This window comes from Pyxicephalus adspersus, chromosome 12, assembly GCF_032062135.1.
Source record: "Pyxicephalus adspersus chromosome 12, UCB_Pads_2.0, whole genome shotgun sequence".
NCBI classification, from domain to species: domain Eukaryota; kingdom Metazoa; phylum Chordata; class Amphibia; order Anura; family Pyxicephalidae; genus Pyxicephalus; species Pyxicephalus adspersus.
In genome coordinates this window covers 11,740,789-11,758,328 of record NC_092869.1, presented here as the reverse complement: position 1 = coordinate 11,758,328, position 17,540 = coordinate 11,740,789, and the positions used below count along the sequence as shown (strand labels likewise).

General features: G+C 39.5%; 1 protein-coding gene across 9 annotated transcripts in view; it reads left to right on the top strand.

Moving 5' to 3' along the window:
- BMF (Bcl2 modifying factor) overlaps positions 1 to 17,540 on the top strand; it is a 44,307-nt gene that overhangs the window by 7,629 nt on the left and 19,138 nt on the right. For 2 of the 9 annotated variants that reach the window (XM_072428892.1, XM_072428899.1), the window contains exons 2-3: positions 9,406 to 9,704; positions 13,234 to 13,388. In XM_072428892.1, the coding sequence (XP_072284993.1) occupies positions 9,406 to 9,704; positions 13,234 to 13,388 (454 nt within the window). Of the gene's footprint in view, positions 1 to 5,475; positions 5,559 to 6,571; positions 6,716 to 9,405; positions 9,705 to 13,233; positions 13,389 to 14,218; positions 17,496 to 17,540 lie in introns of those variants that run through there. The other 7 variants (XR_011923111.1, XM_072428898.1, XM_072428894.1 and 4 more) reach the window with 7 other exon arrangements.

Genomic DNA, 17,540 nt, shown 5'->3' with positions numbered 1-17,540 from the left:
GCTAGAGGCCAATGGTTTGGAACTTGATCGCAGAATACAAGTTGCCCTAAAGTTATATCAGGTTGATTTAGTTTGATCCCTATTAAATAACAACAAGGGCTTAAGTTAAATGGTACAGGTGCCGTATAAGTAACATGACAATGGCCAAACAGGAGTTTTGTCATTCAGTCTCTTTTTGCTCCTAACATTAGGAAACTTCTATACAGTATTAGAAATATACCCGTTTTTCAGCCTGTGTAATTGGTATCCAAGGATTTTTATAGTTTTGGTCAAATCCCTATTTAATGTACAGCGGTGCATAATATGTTGGTGCTTTATAAATCCTGTTTATTAATATGCTGGTGTGTCCCCCCTGTATTGTTTTAATATCTAGGTTACAACTTTGATTGCAATGTATTGATTTTGATTCAGGTATCAGCAATATGGTAATTCTTTTGGGGTGAATAATTATTGGGTGATTATTATAGACATACGAGGGGGTACTGAAAAGTTCCCGGCTTTACCCAGAAAGAAGACTTATGAAATAACGCATTTATTCAACATATTCCCCCCTGAGACTGATGCGCTTGGTACAGCGTATCTGCAGCTTCTAGACCGTTCAAATAAAAGTCTTTTGGTTGGGCCGCAAACCTGCTCTCAGCAGCATCTTTGACGTCAGAAATGTCCTCAAAACGTTGGCCCTTCAGATGTTTCTTCAAATTCGGCAACAGATAATAGTCCGAAGTGGCCAGGTCAGGTGAGTTGGAGGGGATGGTGGACCAATTGGAAACCCAGGGTGTTCAAGTTGGCAGCCACAGCGTTGGACATGTTGCCAGGTGCATTGTCCTGCAAAAGAAGGATCCGTTTGGTCAACTTTCTATGGCATTTTGTCTTAATTGCCTCCTTCAGCTGGTCCAGGAGGTTAGCATAATACTGTCCGGTGATACTAGAGGCCTGAGGTAGGTAGTCCACCAACAGAATACTGGCTTTGTCCCAGAAAACAGATGCCATGACTCTTTTGGCTGATTTCTGGGTCAGAACTTCTTCGGCTGCATGGACCCACTGTGGCGCCATTCCTTCGACTGTTCCTTGGTTTCAGGATCATAGATGTGGAGCCAGGTTTCATCCTCAGTCACTAACCTAGCCAAAAAGTCCTGTGCAGCTTCAAAATGGGCCAAAACGGCTTTGGATGCTTCAAAGTGTTCCTTTTACTGATCACTGTTCAAACATTTCGGCACCCACTCCGCTGAAAGCTTGCACATGTCTAGTGGTGATAACAAACCCAACACGCTCCCGTGAGATGTCAAGTATCTGAGCTATCTTTTTTGCAGGTATTCGTCAGTTCTCAATATCAGCTCATGGACAGCATCGCAGGTTGCCGGGTCATATGAGGTTGGGGGGCACCCACTTCAGGGCTCATCTTCAACGATGAAATGCCCAGACTTAAAACGATATATCCAGGTTTTGACAGTGTTGTAGGAAGGACACTTCTCCCCCAGTGTTTGCGACATCTCAGTGTGAATGTGCCTTGCTGACATTCCCCGGAGAAACAAAAATATGCCCCCACACTCATTTTTCTATTTCATCTGGAAGGGGGCAAAGCCAGGAACTTCTCAGCACCCCCCTCGTATATCTGGTGTCACCAGCACCAACATCTTCTAATAGGCACGTAGTTACTCTGGTGTAATAATTAATGATGGTAAGAAAGAAAGGCCCAGGAGCCTGCAATAGGAGGAAGCATGACTGGGTGGGAAGGCTGAACTAGTTAGGTTGGAGTTAAAAGGTGGGGTATGGGGGAGGTCAGGAAGTGGTCAAGATAAGGATAGGTGGAAAAAGTAAATAGTGGGTATAGAATAAGTTATATAGTAAAGTGGGGTGATAAGGTGAGGTTGGAGGTCTAGACAGCAGGAAAGATCTCACCCTCCTGCCCTGTTTTGGGTGTTGGGGTTCCAGACAGTTTGAGGTCCTGGAAGGTAGTGTGTTGAGAAGGTAATTGACTGGTGGGGAGAGCCATCTATGGTATAGGGTCTCCTAATTAGTGTAATTGGTCAGCAAATGAGTGGTAATTGTTGTCGATAGAATGCGTAATTTAGGTGGTTGAGTGGCGCCTGGGATCGTGACATATCAGTTAGGGGAGCAGATCCCTGGTTAATAGTGGGGAAGAATTTAATGCCATTGAGGATCTGCAACCTGATTGAAGTGGTTAACTTAGCTTAGTAATGTAATGGCAAAATATTAGAATGTTTGTGCACTATACCCACAGGTGTCTTTATTGAGATGGGGTTGAATGGCAAACAGGGTGGGGTATGATATTTTTTATCATGTGCACTATATAATTATTTTTTTCAACTCAATTTGAAGATCCACTTGGTTACCTTGATAAGAGATTTCTGTGCTCTGTTACCAAACAATGCAAAGCCCCTCACATAATCTGTGGGATACATTGTAAAGTGCATCTTCCTCTTTCTGTGCTTTCTTTGTAACCAGTACTGTCTTAACTACTTCCCATTTTTATAAATGGGTAAGCAAACTGGGTGCCACAGCAATGCTTAGATTAAAGCTTATAATAAATACATATTACATTATATTATGTACATAATAGGTACATGAACATGATTTTTAACACAATATATGGCAGCTGTTTTTGGAATGGCACCCCAGCACACCTTACTGACTAATGTGCATTGGTGGACACCGTGTTGTACTGCCACTAAACTGAGTTAAACTGACTGCCAGCTGCTGATCTACCCCTTTCCATGCCACTTACCAATTACCAATTGAGAGCAATTCAGTTATAAGTGGTGGCAAGCAGTGACAGGCAGTCATGGTAGATCCCACACACCGGATCTACCATGTTAGCATATGAAGTTATTTACAACTTGTGTCATATGGTACTACTGAAGACCTATGTTGGTTTGTGAGATGTCCTTCTCACTGTACCCCTTGCCATCCCATACATATCATACAAGATCACCGAGAATGCCATGGCCTTTGAGTTTACCCAGCAACCAAGAGGAAACTGTGATGATCACTGTTAAAATAAAAAAATAGCTTAGATTAGTGTTTCTCAGCCAGGGTTTCCCTTCTTGTTAGGGGTTCCTTGAGCCATGAGCAATTCTTACCATTGGCCAGCAATGTAAGGGACATTCTTCCCACTGAACTTCATGATAATGTATTGAGAGCTGTGGATATAATAATTATAGCAGGGGTTACCCGAGATCTGAAAAATATTTCAAGGGTCCTCTGTGTTAAAAAGGTCGAGAAAGGCTGAGTTAGGTGGTTAGATAGTTGAATCATCTGGGGCTTCCATCCAGCACTAAAGGTTTCCATTGTTATTGTAGGGTGGAGCACAATGTATTGTAAAGTGCCACACCTGAATGTAAAATGACTAGTAGCAGCTACCAGTGCTCTATCTTAGCCACAGCTATGTAGGATGATATCAGTGCTGACGGTTTAGTGCAAAGGACCTTTCTTGGGATTCTACCAAAGAACAGTGTGGGGTTGGTGGTTACTATAGAATCTGTATTCATTATAAAGGTCCAGAAATTGTTTTCAGTAATCATATGATATTTGTTTGATATGCTTGACTCTTCTGCACAACTTATAAACAGGCATAATCCCAACTTCTGAAAATAGTTTTCCTGAATCAGCATGTTTGGAGTATCTGTGGCAGCATATTACATGCAGGGTAGACATCTATGTACCCACCAGGCTTCATCAGACACAGTGATTCACCGATGAAGAGTTGCTCAATTGCCCACACAGTTGCAGAATACCTGATCCTCAGGAGGGGTGAACTGAAATCATATGCAGTCTAAGACACAACTCAATATATGTTGCAGTTCGCTTATCCCCCACGCTACTTCATTGCAAGTTTTTTTCTGTATAGAAAAATCAGATGGGTGGATGACTGCTCCAAGTAGCTCAATCTCACCACTATGTGCAGTTGCAAATGTTCAGCTATTTTGCAACTGCTTTGAACTGTGGTTTAATGCAGTTTAAAAGCTTATGAATGTCAGTATATGGAAGCATTTCATACTGCAATGAACCACCTTAAAACGTCTGTAAAAAGGTGATAATGATAATGGTCTTGAACCTGACATCCCTAATAATCGTATTTAATCATTGGTGTATTTTGTTATTTATTTCTGTGTATGTATCTCTGTACATAATTATTTTAAGTCTTCCTGGATGAACTATGATTCTGTGGATTTATTATCCTTTATATGCAGTGAGCTACTCCAACCACCCTAATATGTGAATATGTATAATAGCAATGTCTATGGCTAATCAAACATATGTAATTTGGGGTAAGAGAATGTAATATAATATTTTTATCTCTTTGCATCACTTGATTATCAATAACATGATGTTCATTATTAATATTGTTTGCAGTATATCACAATGTACCATCAAACGTTGCACGACCCCTGAGGAAGCCCTTAACAGGCGAAACGCGTTGGGTACTTTGCGAAACGTTTGTTTACTGCAGATCTCCAGGTTACAGTCTGGATTTCTGGAATACCGTTTGATACTTGTTATTAGTTGTTGACTGTCTAGTGCCATCCTGTGATGGCCTCACAATAGATCACTTGCAATTGTGAGAAGCACTATATCTTAAATACTATAATCTTGCCTATTAAGACAACTCTGTTCTGTCTTTATTTATGTTCTGGTTCCTATGCAGCTAACACAGCAGTACCAGTCTGAACATAGCCTAAGGCTGTATACACACGTCAGATGATTCTCCCCCGATACGAAGGTCGTTCTCATCTCAGTTGGGAATCTGACATGTTTGCAGCTGTCACCCGACGTCGTTCATGGATCCGTCGTAATATCATAAATGTCGTACCTCCTTCTTACCACTCCTGGGCACAGATGATATCAGTCCTGATAGCTTGGTGCAAACATTAAATTTAGCTTATTACTGGAGCATTCCAGCAAATGTTCATGAATGTCATTTCCTGTTTCTCGCTACTCCTGGGGACATAGCAGTTGAAACAGAAAGTCTGTGACAACTTCCTATCTAAATTTGGTCCTAATAAGATTCGCATAACCTCAACAGGGCATTCCAGGACTTTTACAGATTGCAACATAGTCTTGTGATTGGATAGAAGTTGCCACTTTATTAATCTGAAGATTATGTGTAATTCTAAATATAAATTTAAATCACCGTTTAGTAAGGCTACGATATTTATTATCATAATCTGATGATCCCCAAATCATCATTCAAATATAATAAATATTATTTAGCTGGATTTATCCACACCTGAACATGTATTGCAGCGATCATGTATTATATTTATAAGCGACTGCAAAAAAAAAATATAACCTGCAGTTATTTACATTTTATTTAAGGTTATACATAATGAGTTGTAAACTAACACTTTCCTTCCAAAAGCTCATCACTGGCACAAAGGAAGTGTGAAGTGTGATTCAGACAGTAGGCCAGATAGCAGTCTGAGGCTTTACTTCCTCACTGATATAAATATAGAGGGGCAGTCATGTGAAGAGACAGCAATACTGAAAGTGTTGTCACTCAGGCCAGCATCAAGACGTGTTGAACATTTCTCTTATCTGTAAGTTTTTAATCATTTTTTTTAAAAACCAACATGTTATAATTTGTTGTAGATAACTAAAAGTTAATATGTTTAAAACAATCCAGGTACATGAGACTAGTTGGAGGGATGATGGATGATGAAGACTGCATTAGCTTTCTGCAAAGCTAAGAATACATTGCATTTTTCGTAGGGCAATGATCATAGATTATATAGATCATAGTAGGAAAATACTTCATTAACAACTAGTGGCATTTTTGTTTTTAATAATATAAAATTAACCATGTGTGACTGTTACTGATGACCTTATGGTAATACTTATTGTAGTAGTTTGCATAATTTTCTGTTTTTTTTTTTATAAAGGCCATGCTCCGTTTTTGAGTAGAGTACTGACAGTATCATAGATAACACCATCAATAGACTTATCGTAGATCTAAGCCCAATCACTTAAATCACTTTAGCAGCTTTAACATGGTAATGTGATTTAAAACGGAAGTAAACTCAAAATACAAAAAGTCACCAGGATGTTCATATCAGAGGAAACATGCAAAGTTTCTTTTGCCAAAAAAACCTTTTCCCCTACCTTGGTGGCTTTTGTTCTTTGTTTACATTACATGGCATATGGATTGGGCTCTATTCTTGATGGTGCTAGGAATTACCACTGAATTCAGAGACAAAGTAACCCCTGCTAGGTGCTACTCACCGAGTGGCCAAAGAGGATCAAAGTGGACCTGGAAGAATTGGCAGTGAAGATTGAGGCTTCAGTGCATGCAGTGGTGACAGGTTCCTGGACCTATCATTGCTGCAGGGCACTTAGAAAGAGGTAAATGTGTTCTTTAATTGACAAGTATTCTATACAAACCCGCCAATTATGGCAAAAGCTCACCAACACCAATGAATTTTTCCACACTTTCGAAAGTTTTTTTTTTTTTTTTCAATCTACAGCTTTCCTTAATGCAATGCCCAACTGTCCCAATTGTGTGGCACATGTGCCTCCAAGTGGGATCAAAAGTGGCCATATTGACACACATTCCACAGACATGGTCTACTCTTGTCACCATCAGGAAAATAAATGGACCAGGGTATTAATGCGTAGCCTACACAGGAACGACTACACATAGACCTGAATTGGCTGAAAGAGGCTGGAGAAGTTTGGCAGCACTGAGATGCCAAAGAAGGTAAAAGCAATTAAAATAGAACTAAACTTAATCTTCTTACTTGGCATTTATACATACAAGTATGCATGTAACCTATAGAAAAAATGATAATAGCAGCAAAGGTATTTTTCTCCTGGACCAATGAGACTTTGCCCTTCCCTTATCACTATTTAGTGTCGATGCTGCAAAGTTTGGATATCTGTGGTGCTGGATGCCAGTATTATTTGAGATATAAAAGTCTGATTCACTATCGTTTATTGCAGGGGTTATACAGCAGGTAGGGTTTGCCAGTGGAAACTATTTGCCAATGGAAACTCTCCTCTCTGTGTACCAATTGTGGTCAGTGGCTGTTTAGGTATACAGTGAGTTGAGTTCCTGTTGGCTAACAATTACCAGCTGGTTGGATTGCTCCCCGGTGTAGTCCTTTTAGGTAAGTGACCAACAGATCTCAACTCCATTCCTTGAACTAATGAACTTGCAGAATTTATTGGAAGTGTTTTAGGAAGTATCATAGTTATACTACAGTATTTGGGCAAGGTAAAAGAACTCCCATGTCTAAAATGAAAAGTATTTTAGAAGGAAAGTATGGAACAATGAATAAAGGCCAATACCAAGAATGATAGAAACAAGAGAGAGCAAACATGGACATAAAAATCAATAATGCAAAAAAACTATTCAGTAATCAGTGAGACAGATGGAACCAGACAGAACATTGATGCCAGAGACAAAGGGACAGATGGGGACTAGTCTAGGTAAAATATAAACCAGAAAGGCTGTGATAAAAAGGGTGATAGGGCAGAAAAACAGGTGTGTGTATGTATGTGTGTGTGCGTGTTTGTATGGATGTTATGTGTGTGTGTGTTTGTATGTATGTTGTGTGTTTATGTTTAAATGTATGGTTTTGACTCAGTCATTGTCAATATGTAAAAAATTTATATCAAGGAACATTTTTTTGGTTCCCATTTTCCCAACTGGAAACCTTGCCACTTCGATAATGCCAGATTTATCAAAGAAGTAACAGGCCTTGTATCCTGGCAAACCAACCTATTTAAAGTAGTGAAAAGAAGTAATGTAATACCTCAAAAGTTATAATCTGAAGCTCCAGTCACTTAAATAGAATAAATTGTCACCACTTTGCACAGGGCAAGAAAAGTCATAGGTAGGGGTTTAAATCACCACGTGGCTCTACCTCCCATAATATTTATTTAGCATATCATTATTTTAAATTATCTTGTATTGAAATAGTGGCAACATATTATGGAGCTCTGTACACAGTCCAACATCCCTAGTACAGTCAAAGGATAACATTGATAGAATACCAATTAACAAACCAGTATGCTTTTGGGAATGTGTGAGGAAACCTACTCAAACACGGGGAGGACATACAAACTCCATACAGGTAGTGTCCTGGTCAAGATTTGGACCTGGGGCCATAGTGCTGCAAGGCTAGAGTGCTAGCCACAGAACCTGTGTCAACCATGATAAGCTTCTTTACTTAACAGACTTATACTTACCAATTGTATCACTGTCTCCATATTTTCACTGTGTGTGTACAAAGCTGTATTACTGCATGTGAGTCATGGCCTTCATTTATATCTGTGAAAAAAAACAGGCTGATAAGTGGGTTACACATGGAATATGGTACACTGTGTGTATATGCCTGTACAGCTTGGTAGAGTTCTTAAGATTTCAGCCACAGGTTGTGTGCTGTCCAGTAGGCCTCACAATGACCTCTGAAGAGCAATGTTGTGGTCAAACTGCTAAATGTGTTTTTGGTAATTAGAAAGGCATATATGTCTTAAGTGTGCTTATTTCTTTGTCTCTTGACTTGTTGGATCAATAAGGTCTTAAGCTACGTACACACGGCAGATTTTTATCGCCCGATAATCAGCATCGGCCAATTATCGGGCGAAAATCTTCCGTGTGTACAGTCGGTGTCGTCCGGACGACCGACCTGCCGGATCCACGGACGATGGACGACAGCCGATCGTAATGAAAGGGAAGGGGAGAGCGCGCAGCAGGGTGCCGCTCCGTCGCTCTCCCCCCTCCCCTCTCCATAGAGCATGAACGGTGCTGTATGTACAGCATCGTTCATGCATCTTGCAGCCCCTTGTCGTTGGAAAGGATCGTGAAAGATCCTTTCCAACGACAAAAATTGCAAGTGTGTACGCAGCTTAAGTCTTTGAATCCCACTCATGAGGCTATCCTACTGAGTTCCTCAGGGTTCCTGGGAAGCCATCAAGCCTGATAGTTTACCAGCAATGGAAATTCTAATGTCCGTTTTGGTGAAGATGTTCTTTTAAAAACTAAATGCAGAAACCAAGACGCTGAAACTACAGTATACATCCAGTAAATCATAGATAAGCTTTATTAGTCTGAATTTCCAAAAATATGAAGTTAGGTTGATTGGCTTCCCCTTAAAATTGGCCTTAGGCTATATTTATTACATGACTATAGAAGAGACATTAGACTGTGAGGAGGGATAGTAAGTGACATAAACAGGAACTTTGTGAAGCGCTGTGTAATAAGTTGGCACAATATAAATACAAGGTAATAATAATACAGTATACTATCACAAACATTGGTATTAGCTTGAATAGCAAATTCTGTAAAGTTTTCAGATCTCTGATGTTAGAAAAAGATATGCAATAACACGTTTAACTTGGTCTGTTATATATAACACATAAATATGCTTATTTTTTTTTTTTCAGCAGGATGGAGCAAGATGTTTTTCTAAACTCAGATGAATTGGATGATGATGTATTTTATCCTGATGACTTCGGGTTTTCTGTTCAGCCTCTGACCCCTTCACCTATGTTCACCCATAGCCCATCTTACACCTGTATGTTGGGTCGGTTCCAGATGTTTCCCCTTTCTCATTGCTGTGGACCCGGGTGCAGGGTCACGGACTGTGAGGATAAGGCCACCCAGACTTTAGAGCCATCATCCTTTAATCAGGATATCATGTTGCCTTGTGGTGTTGTAGAATCCCCTCAGAGACTTTTTTATGGTAAGCAACTACACTTCTGTTATCATCCATTATTCTTTGTTATACATGAATTCTAATTAATTCCCTTTCGCTAAACATTTTTAGCTATAAACTGATTACAGGTAGTCCCCGGGTTACATACGAGATAGGGACTTTAGGTTTGTTCCTAAGTTGAATTTGTATGGAAGTCAGAACAGGTACAAGAATTTAATAAATAAAGTTAGGACAGATGTTTGTCTCAACATGGAATTAGGCAGTGAGGTGTCAGTTACTGTAAAAATCCTCACTGTGAGTTAATGACAAAACAAAAGGCAGATTTTGTCTTGGTCAAAAAAGAGTTACAAGATGTTACAGATCAGCTCCACTCTTAAGATCACCCACAACATCAGCTGTGTTTAGCAAAAGATTTCTTCTGCAAATCATGCAAACCGTCCCCTCCCCCCTATCAAGCCTCCTTCCTGCACATGAGTGAGCAGGGCAGCCCCGCTCGTATTTAGGAGGCGTTTGTATGTCGGATGTCCTTAACTCAGTTAAGTCCTGAGTCCTTAACTACTACCTGTACTGTATACTGATTTTTTTCCTATATAACTATCTTAATGTTTCCATTGATTTTCAACATTACCCATCATTGTCCCCTGCTTCTGGAGCGCTTTGTCTACAATAGACTCACCTTATATCTCCTTGTATACAACAACAGAACTAATATATTGAGTGTAGATGGATTAAATCTGTCTATACTGATAAACAGAGCAGTGTTTAACCCAGAAATTTTTTATGGGAAAAATTTGTAGGTGGGTAGCAGCCCCTGTATTATGACTCAAATCTTCAGTAACCACCCAAAAACAGCCAAGCGGTTACTGAAAAGTGCCGGGTGGTGTGCCCGATTCAAGGGGGCTGGGGAGAACACTGCAGAGGTATTGATAGGATTGTATATGGATTGTATGGAGTGTAAAAATCCTCCAATGGAAACACATGTTCCCATGACACATCTTTAAGATGGAAATTAACTACATTACAAGAAGTGAAGGATAATGAAAATCTTTTTTTCATTCCATCATACAATGCAGAGTTTAGTGATCAGGAGTAAAATATTCATCCTAGCACATAGAGCAGAGGTGGAAAGAATGTATCATACAATCCAGTATACAGTGTAGAGTGATTAGGAGCATATAACATACAGTGAAATTCTAAATTTTAGATGTATGTAATAAGCAAAGTACAGAGGTCAAGTAACATACATAGTGTAGCAGTCAGAAATATATAAGCAAACAGCATGCAACTATGAGCACGTTCCAAATTTCCAATTTTTTTGGCAACCCCCCCCCCCCCCCCCCCCCATTTATATTACAGCAGTACCTCCTAGGCACATACACTGTATACAAATAAACATTACATACAAGTATATACACACAAGTCGTGTACGGACGTATGTATGTACAGATGCATACCCACAACCAATTACCCCGCTGGCTGTTCTTTTACACTGCCTAATTTGTCATGGCTCTACTTCTGTTTGTAGGATAGCTTGGAAGCGGCCAACCCCCTCACATTTGTAGACAGAAAATGTGGATGCCCTGTAACGACTTGTGGTGGTTCCCACAATTGGGAATGCAGCAAAAAATTACAGGACAAGAGCATTGGTTGGGACAGGCCAGATATCTGGGGGCACACAAGTCCCCAGCATTAACGCCAATGCTGGTGAAAAAAAATGTACCTGTATATCAGTGGGGTTACAAGAAGAATAGTTCTGTCTGGATAAGTAATGTGAAAAAGATCAATTTTTTTTTTACAAAAATCACAGAATTATCTTCTAACTCTCCATTCAGGGGTCAGATCAACAGATCTACCAAAAGTCTGTGCTGTCAAAGTTTCCTTTTTTATATAGTAATATTTCTGTTCTTATTATTGTAAAAGGCTAAAAAGGGCAGAGTTCACTAATATGAAAAAATGTTATTTCCATGCATGTTTCCTTTTAGTTTCAGATAATGTTGTGTTCACCTACAGGCAATAGCAGGAGTCTTATGTAGAAAATATACATAATATTCCACTCATCACAATTCACATCTGGATTCCCATTAAGCCTTAATGGATAAATTACTTTAGAATACAGATACATGTCTCAAAAATTATTTTTGGCACAGTACAGCTGATACAACCTGAAGATGGAAAATAATGTGGTTCTAATTATGTACAGTGGCTGAATGCCACAATCTTACATTTTCTTAGAACACAGACTGCTGTCCCTGCAATTATGGGATTCTGTGGGATTCTCCGGGATAATATATCTGAGACCTTACAACAAATGCTAAAATGGGTATATCCATTTGGCTGTAATATTTGTCAAAGATGAAATTTTCTTTTCACAGATAAACTTTCAGGGCCTTGTGCATTATGGTGTGCTGTGTAAAAAGGGTCATTTTATTTTTTGGCATGTTGGCAGCCTGTTCATTATGAATTGGGGTCCTTACCATGAAACACAATATTGTGTGCCTTAATATACAGTACACAACACAATGCATCCTAATGGTGTAAATTGTCCCCAAGAGTTAGGGCTCATTCCCACCACACATTGGACAGTGTATTGGCCTTGGACCATATGGAAGGTCCAATTAGTGGCCACCAAGCAAGACAACCTTTACCACGTATGCTGTGTTTGACATAATGCCTAGGATGTAAATACAATCCTACCTTCATTTTTCGATTACAGAGGTTGCACTGGATGTCTTTTTAGAACCTTTGCTCCAGTGACAGCCATGAGCTCCTTCACTGGCACCAACTTTGTTGCCATGTCTTCTTATGATTCAGACTCTGCAGCCATATTAATTGGCTGTGCCATGATGGTGCAACTGCTGCTCATGCCTGGGGGTTTATTCATCTTGACAGATACTGGATTGTCAGGAAGGATGAAAACAGGCAGCTTGGAATCCTTTGCGGAAGCAGCATATGTTTTTTGCATTAATTGCCGGTCTGTTTGTATATTTTTTATATAAAAGTTCACTTTAAGGGTATGTCAAAGAAACTTAAATGTCCATATTCTACCCACAGGTTCATTTTAAGCAACAATTTATCTATCTTTACCACCTAACACTAAGCATTTCCTCCTACCCCACTCTCCATTACAGAAACATTTTGCTGAAGTCAGTTGGACTTTCTATGTTCTCTAAGTCCACTTGTGTTATGTATATAGAAAGCGATCTTTTGTTTGATAGATACCAGATATATGCCAAATGATCATCGTCATCGTGCCAAGTCCTAACATTTTCCATCATGTGTTTTTCCCAGTTGACAGCTTATACATCTTATCTCTGACTAGTTGCCAAACTGAAGATTGCTTTAAAAACATGACTGGGTGCCCTTGTAATGTACTGTTTTACCGGTCATAATACAAAAAAAACTCTTTGTATCATGTTAGCCAGTATTTAGTTGTAAATACAGAATTGGGGAAACAGACAAATGTGTGTGATGTCTAAAATGATTTATATTGTGTGTGTATAAATATTTACCTGTAAGAAGAAAAATCACACTCCTATCACTCTTATGTGTGTTACAGGGCATGCCGGTTACCTTTTACACCAGCCTATAGACTTAGCTATGCAACTAGAAGAGGAAACACAACACAGGAGACCGGAGCAGAGTGCTGAAAGGCTGATCGCTCGGAAGTTACAATGTATTGGAGATCAGTTCCATAGACTTCACTTACAAAGGGTAATTTGTTACTTTCCATTTTTAATTTTATCGGCCAAACGCTTCCTGGTTAAACATTTTTAAATCCTTTTTGATTCTTAATGTTCTACTACATAAACCTGCCCATATCCGCCTGCAATCTAAGAGGGAAATGGAATGTTCAATGTGTTAGGTAAGGAAGATTGCTTTGGCTGCAAATCCATTCTACTCATTCCAGTGGAGAAACATTTGAAGAGTTATTCTGATCAAGTGAAATTTAGGAATTATACACATTGTTAAGCTTGAAGTATAACAAGATAATTCATGAAAATTAAGGTAGAAAAAAGGGTTGCTTGATATGCAGCTGATGTTTGGGTGTTGAAGTCCAGCTTAGCCAAAATATTCTTTATTTCTTTTTTTTTGGGTTTAACCTTGAATGGCGAGAAGATAGTGCTGTTTGTTTTTCCATTTAGGAGGACTATCCTCACTTTCTGTTCTAGCTAGCAACCGTCATTTTGGTTGGAAATGTGGAGAAAGATCCTCAAAAGAGTTAACAGGAGATAAGCCAAGCATATGCATAGTTACATAGTATACATAGAGTCAGTGAAGATAGTAGTACATAAAGATAGGTGGAAGGAATATACTGTAAAAGTCTAAAAAAGAGAGGTGAATATCTTATTAGTGGTTGACCAGACAAAGTTGAGTTACAGGTATTATAAAGAGATTATCTGAGCTTTTGCTGGGACATTTTTGGTGTAAATAAGTAGAGTGAGTTGAAGTCAGGATCATTCTTTCTTAGGATTCTTAGCTGTGTTCATCTTGCCTCATTGTGCCTAACTTAAATCGTGTTTCTGTGTACCCTATATATCCAGCATTGACATAAAAACTCTTCATGCCAGCTCTGATTGCTTCACGCAGCAGGTTTTACCAGGTCCTGTTGGCCCCAGAACTTTGGAGATCAATCAGCTACAGTTTGAGAAACCCCTAGCAACCTTTGGAGAAACCCTGGGCTTCCACGAAACCCTGGTTGAGAATGACTTCTCTTGACAATGTTTAATAAAGGAACAAATTGGGTAAAGATGTGAATGAAATTAATATGTCAATAAACCAGCCCCTTTTGTGAAGTATGTTGACAATAATACAGTGTAAACTATTACTGGCAAAAAATGTAGTTCTGACCCTCATAAAATATATAGTGTTAGATTCAAAAGTTTTCTTTGCCTCATTTTATATAGCTGTTTATATACATGTATGAGTTTTTAGTTTACTCTCTTTTTACTATCTGCTGCAAAATGGTACTTTTTTTTGTAGCCTGGTCAAAAAACAGGCAGCTGCAGAACAGGTTTTACAGAAATCTGACTCTTTTCTATCATTACGCAATGTTTTAGTCCTGTCACTTTTTGTTAGGAAAGAAAAGAGCTAGGAGGTGGGGGTTAGAAAGAATGGAACACATCCAATGTTTTGGAAGGTGAAATCCTCCTCCCTGTTCTGTATATTCTGGCTGGGGATAAACGTTGCTCTCTCTGAGTAAATGTAACGGGAGGGCATGTTGATGTTGCTAGCAGATTGGCTATATAAACAACTGACAAGGCAAGTCATGACCTTGCCTTTTAACTGAATATTGCATTTCTTTAAAATTAAATTTTATTCTTACACATAACTGTTTTTGGGCACTTTCATCAACTATCTGTTGGCTGCAGTGCAAAAAAATCTTGATCACCAACTTTGTTTTTTTAGAAACTGTTGGCTGAAGGTTGCATGGAGTTGTATAGTGGTTTTTTGACAGAAAGCTTTTGAAATTATTAAAATTGCCTGAAAATTGCCCCAGTGTATGGCTAGCATTACTGCTAATTCGAACTTGCCTACAGGTCTACTTTAGAGAAGTGTAATTTTGAAACCTTGTCTGATGTATAGTTACTATACGTTCTAAGGCTGGGTACACATGTCCAATGGTTCGTGTGTAGAATCTGGCGTGTGTACAGCCCCCGTTGTCCATCGTCCAAACGATCGTCCTGGCTGATCCACGGACAATGGACCACGAACAATCGTAATAGAAGTGAAGGGGGAGAGCGCACAGCAGGGTGCCGCTCCGTCATTCTCCCCCTCCCCCTCCATATAACAGAACGGTCGTGTATATCGTGAAAAGAACGGTGATGTATGTACATTGTTTATATCATGAAAGATCCTTTCCAACGACAAATATTGCACGTGTGTATGTAGCTTAACTCTTCTGCACCTAATCAAGACTTTAGATTATCAAAATGGCAACCTTTTTCTACTGCACAAGGCAGCAGCCTTACAGTTGGAAATTTTACAACCTTTTTCCTAATTTTGTTGCCCTTTCCTTGCCACCTTTAGACTTGATTACATTTAGCAAAAGAAAAATTTAACAAGGAAACTGCTAGAAATCCCTTGCCTCTGGTCATGTACCTGGGAATTAAAAAATGGTCATAGTTTTAGCCACATATAGCCAAACTGAGTGAACTTCCTCTTTTTATATGTTTCTTCCTGTTTTAATGGAAAATACAAAAGGAACATTAAAAATGCCAAACAAGAAGCCAAAGATAACAAAGCAAAACATTCTGATGTTCTCTATGTAGAGTGATATTGGCAGAGAGTAGAATGGTAGATGGTTGTTTATCAACAGACCCAAGCCTTGTCATGGCATGTACAATGTGCCGAACAGTTTCTGCTTCTGTACAAGATCATTTGATGTTCCCTAGTCTTCTCTCCTCTATTAAAATGGTGCTTTGGTGTCCATACCTACCATCACCACCTGTGTGATGTGGACACGTTTTATTAGTTGTCTAGTGGCAGGGTTCTGTAAGGAACCAGAAGCGGATATTAGTAGAGCACGGGGAGCTGGCTGGCCTAGGCATATCTCCATCAACTAATTTGCAGTCCCCGGGCTTTAAAAGTTAGGGGGCAGAGTAGAGGTAGTTTTTGCCCTGAGATAAGCTTTCATTTAATTTATTCTATCTTTCAATAAAATAAGACCAGTTTATCCCTTTGTGAAAGTCTTTGTTTAGCCATTTACCGGCATGAAGTGACAACTATTTGCCATTTATTCACCTGCATTGTCACCTCTTCACTTTCTTCCCTGGTTGAGATTACAGCACATTGCTGAAACAGTAACCTAATAAGTTTGACTAAAGTTTCATTTATCTTGGATTAACAGAAAGACTGGTGCTTTAAGGCAGACATACACCATACAATTTATTAAAAACTAGGGCATGCCTGACAATGTTTGACAGATATATTGATCATGCATTGATATAAATGCTCATTGTTTGCTTGAGTTCGGCAAACTATATCCCTTTCTGCTAAATGGTCTTTAAACAATTGGCCACATTGGGGTCTATTTATAAAGCAGTAAATCTCACACTCGCTGAAACGTCAACTACTGCCATTGAAATACAAGATTCTACAAAACATTGATGTATAGCAGTGGTCCCCAACCTTTTTGATTCCGCGGACCACTAAAATCACCGGATCCAGACCGCGCATGCGCGGGGAGCCGGGTGTCAATCAAAGGGGGAGAAACCTCCCCCATAGTGACATCATCGTGATGTAGCTCAGCCCACTCTCCGATTATAGGGTGGGCGGGTTTTGTCCAGGGACACAGCCCGCCCACTTCCTTGCGCCAGGGACTTGTACGGGAACGTGTTCCCCGGGTCTGGCCGGTGTGTCCCCCCAGCAGGGTCCTCCTCCTGACCCCGCTCGGGGGTGCACCGGCCAGAGCTGTGGACCCCCAAAATTTTCCTGCGAACCACCGGTTGGCAACCGCTGATTTATAGCATCACTTGTATATATTTTTATTAATATTATTAATATTATTATTATTACTATTATTTTTAATATTATTAATAAACCATATTTATTTAGAGCCAACATATGACAGAGGAGGAGGGGAGGACCCTGCTTAAAATAGTTTACAATCTAAAAGTGGGGGAAAGTATCACACAATAGGAGGGGGATAGATATATTAGATAATTACCCCCAATCTAGATGCCAGTATACATATTGGGTGCTGATTGTCAAATATGTGGTCTTATCTGATCCAACTCAAAAGAAAAAAGCAATTTCCTGGGTTGGCATTTTGACCAGTCCCTTCCCTTCCCCCATAAAATAGACAGACACCAGAGACAGTGTTGTTCAGGTAGAATGGGGCAATTTTCATGGGTTCTAATTTTT